Here is a 12,594-nt window from a genome sequence, read left to right on the forward strand (position 1 = left end):
ACTTGGAAAACCACAGCCGCTAGGTTCGTTAAAAAAAAGTTTTTATGCCTACCGACAACTGCTTATATTCACCCGATGAAGGATGAAATGCCTTAGGACTTTCCAGAATGAGTCTTGGCTGTGGAGTTTTCAGCTTTTGAGAAATAGCAGGAAAAACCCTCAGCAGCCAACATTCTAGAAAAGCTGTTGAAATGTTCCAAGTCTATTATACCTATTGATCCTTCTTACAATAGCAGCCAGAGGCTGATGAACAAGTGGAGAAGAAGGTGGCCTAAGTGAACTCTATTTCACTTTTACCTTAAACTTTGGACTTGAGTAAAAGGTTTTCAAGAACTATTGATTTAAAAAAAGAGAGAGAGAAACACAGTTAAAAGCTAAGAATGAACCGTGTTCCCCGGAGGTCCATGCCAGACAACGAATCTATGAAAATAAACTGGCAGATCCAGTAAGAACTCCTGCTCTCGTATCCTCACTAGAAGCTTCTGTGCGGGCCTGAGGTTGGGTTCCTCGGGGAAACCAGAGCACCCGGCAGGGCAGCCGTCAGGGGTAAGCACACGGGTCTCTGTGGACACAGAGTCTTCTCTTTTTTTCAAACAGCAAAATTCTGCATTTCACCTGAAATGGTACTATTGACCCCATAAAACACTGTATCCAATATAATCCCATCTGTCACCCAGACAATGATGTGTACTGGTGATTTAATTACTAGAAGGCACTGGGCACAGTGTATGATTTTCAAGAGATTCACCAAAGTCTGGGCTTCAGGGAGAAGTGTTAGTGTGTGTCCACTGGCAGTGAGTAGCTGAGGATAAATTAATCTAGGGAAGAGATTAATGGTAATTTCTGTGGTCTCCATCTCTGGCTGAGAATGTGTGTATAACTACAGCAGGAGACAAGTTTTCTATAATCGAATGCTCTTTTCCCCTTGACTGTACCTTGAGACCACCCATCACAATCATTAACTTCCTCCAGCCTCCAAAACGTTCTAAAATGAATTAATCCACATGCTGCGAGGGTGAATCTAAGTGGGCCTGGAACTGGCCGAGCCATTTTGCTGGCGTCCTGGCACAGCACTGACGCTGCTCTTCCCCAGGGTGGCAGGAGCTCCGTGCACAGCCGTGTTCGTGGGAAACAGGGCACTGGCGATTTGGTCCTGATGAGCCACTCCGAGCACCCTGCTTTTTCGATCCTGGTTATACAGCACCAGCTGTGCCCACAAGACCAGCGAAAATTAATTAAACCTCAGCCGAGACCCCAGCTTGGGCTCCCTGATGCTGAGGTGTTCCTGACAGGTGAGGTACCTCCTGCCAGGGCCCTGCCAGCATGGGGTCAGCGGGAGGACAGCAAGAGCCACCCCGGCCCCTAGGACCTTTGTGGTGAGGTCGCCCTGGAGGGCACGCACAGCCTCACGTCACTGCAGTTGCTGGACCGCTCCCTCCTCCTGTAACAAACTGCAGGTGTGTGAGCATGTCCGCTTTGGGTTCTGCTGAACCGCATTCGCCCCCAGGGCCGGTGCCGTGTGAGGGGGCGTCCCGGGCTGGCCCTGGGGCTGGAGAGGCCGGGTGCCCACCTCAATGGCGTGCTGGAACTGCTCGTGCTCCCTCTGCAGCTGCTCCGCCTCCTGCAACGAGCTGGCCGTGATGAGCCCGGCGTTCAGCATCGACTCTCCGTTGCGGATCCAGCCCAGCACCTGAAAGGCGACACGGGGAACTCCAAGCAGCGGCCCCTCCCAGAGCACCCAGCCCGGGGACCCGCAGGGACGCGTCCAAGTGCGCGACGGTCAAGCTGCTCATGACACCTACGAAGCACTGACTTCCTCGCGCTCCTTCCTCGCGGAACAACATGCTACCCTTCCATGGTATCCGATCATAAGTGCTGCCTTTTAGGATCGGTTCTGTCATGTTTAATTTCAAGTGGGAGCTGGAAGAGGTGGAGAGTCCTGAGGACTGATCATCGGTCCACAGGGCAAAACAGATTGAGGACCACATACTAGAAAACCTACAGTTGCAAAGAATTTCCTAATAATAAAAAAAAGCATATTTCACTCCTTTCAGGCCTCATGAACCCGCCGAATGAGCAAACTGCTCGACAAGGGAACTGCTTTACCTCACTAACATGTTTTCCACTTCAGTGTTGGTGTTAGGACAGCACACTAACCAAAGGATGAGCACAGCTGTCTGCTAACGCTCAGGGCCACACCACCAGGTCCTCAGCAGCACAGAAGGAGAAGTCAGTTCTGACTGTGGAAACCACAGAGACTAGAAGGTCGTTCTGGGTAGTCATTTGTGGCAGAAACTGCTGGTTACCTACGCAATACCTATTTTTCTCATCTCCTTTACTCAGAAAATCCCAACTGTTAGAGCTTAAAATAAAGCCACTTCTGGGCTCCTATGACAGCTTGGTTGCAGATATGACACACGTCTAGTCACTGAAATCAAAGCAGGAGCTTTTGAGGCATTTGGGGAACACATTTCTTTTCTGATCCAGGTGCTGCCTCTTTCTTGATATGCTTTCCTCGTCCTGATGCCTGGAATGTGGACGTGATAGTTGGAGTTACGACAGCCATTTGGCGACCAAGTCCCCTCCAATCAAACTAACACATGCTTTTCTGTGCATCTACCAGAAACCCAGAAAGCAGTACTTTCATGGTTTCCTTGCTCATGAGATAAAAAGTCACAGACACAGTGAATATACAAACATCTGGAATTCCATTGGCACTGAGCCAAAAGCAATCTCTTCCAAATGTCCCATTTTTATTCTGCCATACTATCTGGGAGGTGGCAGTATAGTATCCTGATAACACAAGAAGACCCCAGCCATACACAGCATGTGATCCTGGACAGACTGATATTAGTCTATTTGGGGTGGGGGGCGGGGAATCATATAGTTATTCAGCCCGGGAAGCAACGTGCTCAGGGTTTCAGGCGTGAGACGACCAGTAATAAAACAAGCTAAGTGCAGGTGACTCTCAAGTGATCTACCTGCTGCGTGACGCAGGCTTTCCCACTACAGAGTAAACACACAGCTGCCCAGGCACTGGCTCAATTTTCACACACGAGCTGTGGCTGTGTCGGGGGGTGTGTTGTGTTACATCTCACGACAGCTGTGCTCTGACCAGGGACAACCTGCCCAAGGCTTACGCATCCCGATTACCAGGGGGGCACTCATCGAGTGCCTGTCGGCCGGGTCCCCTCCGGCCTGGCCCTACATCCGCCGCTCCTTTACCTGCTTCACTTCGGCCTGCAGGTGGCGCAGCTGCACACACTGCTCCAGGTGCTTCCGATGCTGCTCGGCTGCGAGATCCAGCTCCTGCTGCTTCTCGTGGAGAAACTCCAGCAAGTCCTGGACCCGGGTGGCCATGTCCACATCTCTGTCGCAAAGCAGCTCCACGCCTGCGGACATGGAAGGGAGACCCTGAATGCAACTAGCACTTCAACCTCTTCTTAAGGGTGCACGATGTACACGCTGCACTTGTGAACAACCTGCCCGGTGCAGGGCCAAGCCATGACTGCGAAGGCCAAGTTCAAGGAGGGCAGAGCCAGCAGAGGAGGTGTACGTCTGCCTCCGAGCATGCGAGTGTGTCTCAGAGGATGCATTCGATGTGGTCCAAAGCCAAATATAACGTACAGCTAATCAAAGCAAACCGATCTGCTATCAATCTAACTCGGCTCCTACACTGATATCTGGTGAAAGTGAGAAGTTCTTTATAAATGAGTGAACTTCGGTTTGTTTTTGTTGTTATCCACTGTATACCTGTTCACTCTTGAGGAAACATTTAATGTGACTTGTGTAAAAGGAGTAACGTAGTGTACAGGTTCTTGCTAACTTTCTAACATGACAGTTCCTTCTATGTTTTTGAGCCTATAGTGACATCTGCTGGTAAAATATAAACTAAGAAAAAAATGAAGGACATGAAAACATTTTCTTGGGCTTTACATTTCATTCATGGAGATACAACGGTATATAATTTGTAAAACTAAAGTTCATGCCACTTAAAATAACATGTAAGAATATTAAGGGTAAGTACATGAGTCATAATGTTAAATATGATCATATTATGTGAGTGAAAGAAAGCAAAACATTTCCCTTCAGAGAGCAGGTACGGATAACACCTCCATCCCAGGGGTAAGTGGCCTGCACAGCTGTCACCCTGAAAGGCACCAGACGTGTTCCTGCAGGGACATGACGCCCCACGGCCGAGCCGGGCGCAACGCGCTGCTCACCGGAGGCCTGCACTTCGTTGACGTACTGCAGGAGGTCCTGCCCTTGGTGGATGACGTCGAAGGTCAGGTTGTTCATGGTCAGAGCCTTGTCCGCGTGGTGCTGCAGGCGCTGCTCCGCTATGGTGAGGTCCTCCGTGTCAAAGTCATTCATCTGCTGAGAAAGCTCATCGTTCCAAGACTCAAGGTCTGAGATGATCTGACAGAGGAAAGCATCTGCTTAGGACCAAGACTTAAAAAGTAAACACCAGCTGTGACATCTCCCTGTGCCAAGCAGGGAGGGAAGAGCCTAACGGGACCGGGTTAAAAGGGCATAGGAGCCAGTGGGTGGGGCTCCTACGGGCCGAAGATGGGACCATTTAGACCCTGCACAAATTTACCACAATTGAATAAAATACACTGAATATACAAAAGTCCATTAATTCCCAATGATGTTAAAAGAAAAAGAAGAGCTAAAAAGTCAAAAGTTAAACGAAAAGCTCTTTGGTTTTGATTAAAGGGAACCAATCTTTATTCTCAAAATTGGTTCTTAAAGGAGAAAATTAATTATTTAAGCACATAATAATGAAGGAAAGTTCCTCTTTATGGATAAATCCAGCTATTAGAAGTTTTCTAATTTTATCATTTCTGCAACTAAAAACAAAACAAAATAAAACAAAAAAACACCTAGTAAAACACCTGTTCAGGCAAAGGTCATCAGTGCCCAGCGAATTATCATGAGACGCTGACAGGGACCAGGTTGCACCTCCTCCCCGAAGACCTCCTGCCGCATCCCGTAAGAAGGGCGACCAGACAGGACATGCCTCCTGACAGGAGGATCCATGCTAAGCCACCTGCAGAGCTTCTGGTACCAAAACAAAGCTGAATCTAACTGGGTCTTCCCATCTGCCTTCTAAGGTTACAGGAAATGCCGGGGAAAGAAAAACAGTAAAATAGCCTAGTAGAAATCAAGTGAAAAAATGCAAAATGTAGGACCAGGTGGTTCCTCTGACAACTGAGCGTTATTTTAACAAGTCACGACACGGAAAAAAGAAAGGGGCGGATGGAGAGCCGATTCTAGGTGAAAAGACTAAGCACCAAATGCAGGAGCAGGCCCCACATGCCTCCTCCCTGCAGCACTCGCAGAAAACCAAACAGAGGCTGGGTATTAGCAGATAACAAAGAATCACTCTTAAATTGGCAAGGTGCTTAGGATGTGGTTATATAAGAAAATGGCCTATTTTTTAAGAGATAGTTACATAGTCTTTAGAAGTGAAATGCTATAAGCTGGCAAAGATTTCCTCTGAAACAGGATAGCACAGCAACAGCAAAAGAAGGATACTTGAAATGAGAGGGGCAAACTCATGCTGGACTTAGAGGACAGGCATCGGGAAGGTGGCTGTGCTATTCTCGCTACTTTTGTGTAGTTTGAAAACTTTCATGGCATACTGTGTAAAAACTAAGACCCAAAATTTTGAAATCCAGAAAGGAGGGGAAAAACTTCTTCTGAAAGAACAATATACTCTACACGTCAATGAAATAGCATTTCCCATGGATCCTAATTCCCTCTGTCCACAGGAGCTGTATGAAATTAGTTTGAGAATTTGAGAATGTGAGAGTTTACACAGAATCCAGCTAGGGATGGGAAGTCATAAACATCTCAAGGCTTCTCCAAACCCTACTGCCAAAATCTTCCTCATTTCTTCTTTTATTACTTGGTCTGCATAATATATGTGTATATTATATTAATTTACTAAATTATATCAGTTTATAAATTAATAATTTTAAACCTTGCCAAATTAGACATAAAGCAAGAGGCTATGAGAAAAATATTTTTTAAAGGAAAAAAAATTACCATAACTTTAATCTTTATTTCTATTCTAAGGGGAATTTTCTTTTTTAATGTTTGTTTTCTGACACTGAGGGAGGAGAGATTTAGGTGTGGTGGTGAGTTACAGACTCAGCGACAGTGCCTCATGGAGACAACATTAGGCTCAAAAAACACTCAAGAAATGGACAACAAACAAAGATCAATGTGCTAAAAGCAGCAGGATTCAAAAACACTCACTGAGCACAAAGAAACCCTGGCGACCGCCAGGCTCTAGGATCATCAGGAAAAATCCTGCCCCCACACTTAGCGATACAGCTTGTTAATAACCACACAAGCCAAGAGAAGACATCTGTGGCACAAACAAAGCTCCAGAAAATGAAAGGCTTTTTGAACAGGGATTCTTCAAAGAAATGACTGAAACAATTCTTTAAAATGTATCCCCAAATTTTTAGAAAGTCTGTTTTTCTAAATGCAGAGATAGCAATGACTGTTTTCAAATAATTAAACTGCCATCGGATGCTAGAGTAAGGCTTTTGTTGTTTTTCTGAGATAAAGAGAGAAGATTTTATTTGGAATATTGTGGAGACTGAAAGAGCAATATTCTAAGCCGTACGAAACCTCGCTCCACTTGTGAGAGATGGAAATGCTATTTCAATTGGAATACAAGCGATATGGGGGATTTTTAAAAATCGACCAGGTAACAGATGAATTTCCACCACAAAGATAACTCCACGACAGGAGAGAACCCCCCCCACCCCGCCCCCTCCAGAGCCTACACTGCTCAGGTTTTCACATTTTCAGGATTAGTCCAGAGAACAGGGGCTCTCAGGCTGTGACATTTTAAAAGCTTTTAAACTATATTTTAGCTGGTCTATGACTGAACTGCAGGTTAATTTCTCAGCTTAGGAAAGCACTTCTCCCTGGTCAAGCCTGCTAGCTTTGTTGAGGACACATGGAACTTTGTGGCTATCATGTGGCGAAAATGTATGTTTTTGGTTCCTGTTTTACATTTTAAAACAGTAGTTTTATGAAAGTAGAAATACAATCAAAATAATTTTCTCCCTTTGCAATAATATTAAGTAGAGCCAATATTTTCTTTTTCAAATTTCAAAATGTCCAGGAAGGAAAATTTCAAATAATGCTTCTGATTGCTTTGTTTTCCTTGATTGAAACTATTCAATAAGCAGCTAAGTGTGTGGGAGCAATTCCTCTGAAGTGGAGGTCAGAGAGGAAGGCAGCCACGCCGGCTCTTCTGTTCATGCAGTGCTATACCCTGACCCTGACCAGCCCCCAACGCTGCACCCTGACCCCGGCTGCCCCTCCGTGATGCACCCTGACCCCGGCTGCCCCTCAGTGATGCACCCTGACCCCGGCTGCCCCTCAGTGATGCACCCTGACCCCGGCTGCCCTCCAGTGATGCACCCTGACCCCGGCTGCCCCTCAGTGATGCACCCTGACCCCGGCTGCCCCTCAGTGCTGCACCCTGACCCCGGCTGCCCCTCAGTGATGCACCCTGACCCCGGCTGCCCCTCAGTGATGCACCCTGACCCCGGCTGCCCCTCAGTGATGCACCCTGACCCCGGCTGCCCTCCAGTGATGCACCCTGACCCCGGCTGCCCCTCAGTGATGCACCCTGACCCCGGCTGCCCTCCAATGATGCACCCTGACCCCGGCTGCCCCTCAGTGCTGCACCCTGACCCCGGCTGCCCCTCAGTGATGCACCCTGACCCCGGCTGCCCCTCAGTGATGCACCCTGACCCCGGCTGCCCCTCAGTGATGCACCCTGACCCCGGCTGCCCCTCAGTGATGCACCCTGACCCCGGCTGCCCCTCAGTGCTGCACCCTGACCCCGGCTGCCCCTCAGTGATGCACCCTGACCCCGGCTGCCCCTCAGTGATGCACCCTGACCCCGGCTGCCCCTCAGTGATGCACCCTGACCCCGGCTGCCCTCCAGTGATGCACCCTGACCCTGGCCGTGCCTCAGCGCTGCACCCTCGCAGCCCTGGCGGGGCCGCCATAAGCTGAGACCCACACACCACCTCTCTATGCTGCTTGTCATCAACCAGTGATGACAATGCAACAGCCAAGAAGGGCTTTCTTTAAAGAAAACGCTGATGGACATTTAGACAAGCAGCCAACAGAAGGCCCCAGTGAGGGGGCACACACCACACTGCCACCTGGGGCTGGGCTGAGGGACTAGCACCAAGTCCCACTTCAGGCAGAGGGTCCCCTCAGCTGCGGGAGCCCTGTCATTCCTCTGCCTTCGGCAGCACTTGGGGTCTGGGCCCCACTGCCCTCAAAGCTCTGTTCCAATCACAGGACGAGGTACAGATAGGGAGACAGCATGCTCTACAGATTCTGGCTGCCAGGCACGGGCCACCTGGGATGCCTGGGGGGTACTTAGGGAGCAGGTCCCCGCCTGCAGCTGCATGAAGCCCACCGGCTCCAGGAAGCCGGCCTCACCCGAGAGATTTGGTTCCTTTCATCACGTTTCACACACAGATTTGGTGTCATCCAATTATACTTACTTCTGCTTGTACTTCATCAAGACCAAAAATAAGAGATCTTGCCTGGCAGAGAATTAAGAACCACCCTCTTCTGGTTGAAGAAAAAGAAAAGAAACCTGTCCTTCTTTCTCCTAGTCACATATAAGGTACAAAAGTCGATTTTTCGGTAAGAATTATAAATCGCCTGAAAACATTTCTGTGGGAAAAAAATAGGGTTTCCTGGAACCTAAAACATTATTACCACAGGCTCAGGGACTACTCATTCTTGGAAGGAGAAGAGTGGGAGAGGGAGTGGGGGGAGGGAAGGAGGGAGGAAGAGCATCACTGCCCCGGGTCCAGCCCAGGAAGAGCAAGCCAAGGTGACAAGGTGGCCTTGTCTGTAGAAGCCCTGCCTGGATCCACTCTCAGAGCCTGCTCGCTTTGCTGTCCTGCTGTGTGGTGTCAGCCCCGCTGCCCACCTGCCTGCCCCAGAGCCAAGGCCCCATCTCCCAGGGCCGAGCTGCAGAGGAGCGCTCTTTCCTCCCTCCCTCCCCCTCCTCCTGGTGCAGAGGCTGGGGGCAGTGGGCAAGGATGCAGGAACTGGACAGGCGCAGAGGGCAGAGGAGGGGCGCTGGAGCCTGGGGGATGGAAGGGGGGACACTCACGTCGATGGCGTCCCTTTCAAAGATGCGCAGCTGCAGGAAGAGCTCGAGCTTGATCTTGCGCTCCTGGAAGAGCTCTTCCATCTGGGCCTGGGCCTCGTCCAGCTGCTGCAGCACCGTCTCGATGTGGCTGATGGAACTGTTGTGCGGGGTCTTGTTGCTGGAGATGGCAGAGTCCCTGCGAAGGGGCGGAGAGCGACAAACAGGAATTGGATGGGAAAGTCTCACCCTGTCGGGGCGGACCCGGCAGCTTGGGGCCTCGGGGAAGAAGCCGGCAGGAAGCGGGACTGCCGCTCTCAGAAAATGGAATAAGCCGCCCCTCCCGCCAAACAACCCCGGGGGCTTCCTCCTCAGATCTGAGGACACGGTGAGGAATTCCTTCCGCACTTTCTCACAGAGCCTCTTAGAGAAGGCTAACAATCACGTAAATTACTTCACAGTTTCATCTTTAGCCACTTTTCTCCTTAAGGAAAGAATGGATGGTACCTACTTACTACAAACGTTAGAGCCGCGTCGGCTGTGGGTTAAACCGTAATGCAGCCGACTGAGCTATTGAGGACCTTCGGCCGGACTCTCAGCAAAGTGAGCATCACGGGAAGCTGTCAGTGACGATTAGATAAGCTGTCCCCTGAGTGATCCAGCAGGGGAGCTGCACTTATGGGGACGTTCCTGTGATCCAAGTAAAGGAGTGTGCTCCCAGCCCCTGCTTGACTCCTGCCTTCCCGCCACTAGCAGCACCTGAGTGCCACCTGAGGCCGGGCCTGCCCGAGCCTGGACTCTGAGCGGAGGGACACCCACCACATTCTAGAAAAGCACATCACTCAGGCCCTGAAGGACGCGGTCCTGGGAAGTTTAAATTCACCTGGTCTGTAAAGAAATTTCAGTAATTTCTAGGAAAGTGTTAAAAGGAAATACTAATAAGACTTGAATGCTGGGAAGGGTTATTAGTCACCACCATAATGAGAAAAACCACAGTAAGAGTGAAAAAAACTGTGATGGAGGAAACAAGAAAACAGAGAGAGATGTGAGTCTCCTTTGTACGCATGGATGTTACGCGTCCTCTACCTAGCTGGACAGAGAATTACAGTCAATTGTTCAAAAACGCGAGAGGGAGGGGAAGTCCCCAGCAGATCTCAGCGCGTCCACGCTGGGACAGGGGGACAGGGACAGGGGGACAGGGAGGGGGCGCGGCCCACCTCAGCTGCTGGATGAGGTCCTCCCCTTCCTTGATCACGTTCACGGTCACCTGCAGGGTGGTCTGCTGCTGCTGGCCGAAGCGCTTGATCAGGTCCTGCACGGCCTCCACCGACTCGGCATACACGTCGTCCAGCAGTTCCTTCTGCAGCTCCTCCAGCCACGTCCACAGCTGCGGGGACAGCGTCATGACCACCGGCCCTTCCCCGTGTCCCGGGGTGGGGGGGAGCTGGCCCGGGAGGGGACCGGTGGCAGCGGTTCCCAGGGAGCTGGGGGGCACAGAGCAGGGCAGGAGGCACGCCAGCCTGACGGCCAGCGGAACACAGAGCAGGACGCGAGGTGAAAAAACAAACAGGCAGGGAGCCCAAGGGGACCGTCACAAAGGAGAGAAAGGAAAGGGGAGGGCAGGGACTCTTCCCAGTCCTTCCTAGACTCAACCCAAGTGCAACAGGAAATAGAAAAGACCCTCCAACAGCTGAAACATCTGCTAAACGTAGCTGGCATTCTTTTTCGCGTCTCTGAACTCTTATTTAGCAGATGGATAGTTTTATTTTATTTTTAGCAAGAGCATGACAAGCCATTATTATCAAATTGCTGCTCAGACAGGGGGCTTTACATCCCTCAAAAAGAAGGAAACATGTAACATGGTAAAATCAACCCGTCACCATGCCCGGCAGGAGCTTCGGAGGCGGCCCTGCCAGGTCCCCACTCCCAGCACAGGCCACGGTCAACCCGGCCACAGCTCATTCCTTCGAACACAGGAGTACATACTGAAAATGGCTGATCACCTTCACTGCTGTGACCATTAACAAGGTGTCCGCAGACACGGATGGGTAAGGACAACTTGGGACGAGGACTGCCTCCACCCTGGCGGGGACAGAGCACCTCACCCGCTTCTGGGAAGCCCACCGCCGCCTCCAGGTCCCTGGGGACCATTCAATGAACGGAAAAGACAATTAATTAAACTGAGCAGGCCCTGGTGGCTTGGAAGTGGTTTGTGCATGGAGAAAATGCTTCCTGTGCCTCTGGGGATGGAATAATCACCTGCTGTGTCCTGTGTGTCCACTACAGATGGCTGCCTCAGCTGCCGGAGAGAGGGTCGCCCGACCCTGCCGGCCGTGTGGGCCCCAGGGCTGACACTGCCCCACTGCTTTACTGAGGCCTAACAGACACAGAGAAACTGTAGAATTTTAAAATATACAGTTTGATAAGTTTGCACACACGTAAACCCATGAAAAGGTCAATGCTATCAGGACAGTGACTAGTTCCATCACCCCAAGAGTCTTCCCGTGCCCCTGGGTAATCCCTCCCTCTGTCTCCCTCGCAGGCAATCACCAGCCTTCTCTCTGCCACTACAGATTAGCTTGCATTTTCTAAAAAATGTTATATTCACGGGATCGTACCCAGGAGTACTCAGCGTTTCGGTCTGGCTCCCTGTAGCACAGTTATTTTGAGATTTCAGCCGCACTACTGTGTGCAGCAACGACTCTTTCCTTTGTGTTACTGCGTAGTATTCCATCCTGTATCGATGCCACAATTTATCCACTCAGATGTTGATGACAACTGGGTTGTTTCCAGTTTGGGGCCATTACAAACACGGCCGCTGTGCACACTGGTGCATAGTCTCTGCACACACCTGGGCTTTCCTTTCCTGTAGGTACATATCTAGGTGTAGAGGGGCTGGATCATAGGGTAGGTGCGTGTTTATGTTTTCCAAAGTGGCTCATTTCACATCCCCCCCGGAGTGTGTGGGAGCTCTAATCCCTCCACTTTCTCACCCATACCTGATGTGGTGGGTCTCTTTAATTGTAGCCATTTGAAATGAATGGTATCTCATTATAGTTTTAATTAGCAATTCCCTAATGACTAATGATGGCAAATCCAAGCGAACCTTTTAAGAGTTCTTTTGTTGTTTAACATGTATTTAGTTGAAAACAGAGTACTGCCAGCGGGCTTCTGTCAGGTCAACAAGTATTTTAAACAGGGCAGGTCAATTTAAAAATAAGGAAAGTCCTGGCAAAGGACTTACTTTTAGTCAAATACTTGGGGTCCTAAGAGTTAATTTTACTAAAAATGTTTGTCAACTTGTGTCATATCTACCCCATCTTTGTAAGATACAGTATTTCATATAATTCAAGGATTTTAATTAAAGGTATTTTAGAGAGAGACTGGCTCACCTCTTTGATCTTACAGATTAAGGAAAAGAGGCCCCAGGTGATGAA

The 12,594-nt window shown here is 49.8% G+C and overlaps 1 protein-coding gene across 2 annotated transcripts in view; it reads right to left on the reverse strand.

Moving 5' to 3' along the window:
• The window catches only part of TRIO (trio Rho guanine nucleotide exchange factor), a 340,281-nt gene that overhangs the window by 121,534 nt on the left and 206,153 nt on the right, over window positions 1-12,594 (reverse strand). For both annotated transcript variants that reach the window (XM_057708158.1, XM_057708157.1), the window contains exons 12-16: window positions 10,375-10,544; window positions 9,182-9,356; window positions 4,224-4,419; window positions 3,226-3,392; window positions 1,571-1,690 (exon numbers count right to left, since the gene is read on the reverse strand). In XM_057708158.1, coding sequence (XP_057564141.1) covers window positions 1,571-1,690; window positions 3,226-3,392; window positions 4,224-4,419; window positions 9,182-9,356; window positions 10,375-10,544 — 828 coding nt within the window. The remainder of the gene's footprint in view (window positions 1-1,570; window positions 1,691-3,225; window positions 3,393-4,223; window positions 4,420-9,181; window positions 9,357-10,374; window positions 10,545-12,594) is intronic.

The sequence above is a fragment of the Hippopotamus amphibius genome, chromosome 15 (assembly GCF_030028045.1).
Source record: "Hippopotamus amphibius kiboko isolate mHipAmp2 chromosome 15, mHipAmp2.hap2, whole genome shotgun sequence".
NCBI classification, from domain to species: Eukaryota; Metazoa; Chordata; class Mammalia; order Artiodactyla; family Hippopotamidae; genus Hippopotamus; species Hippopotamus amphibius.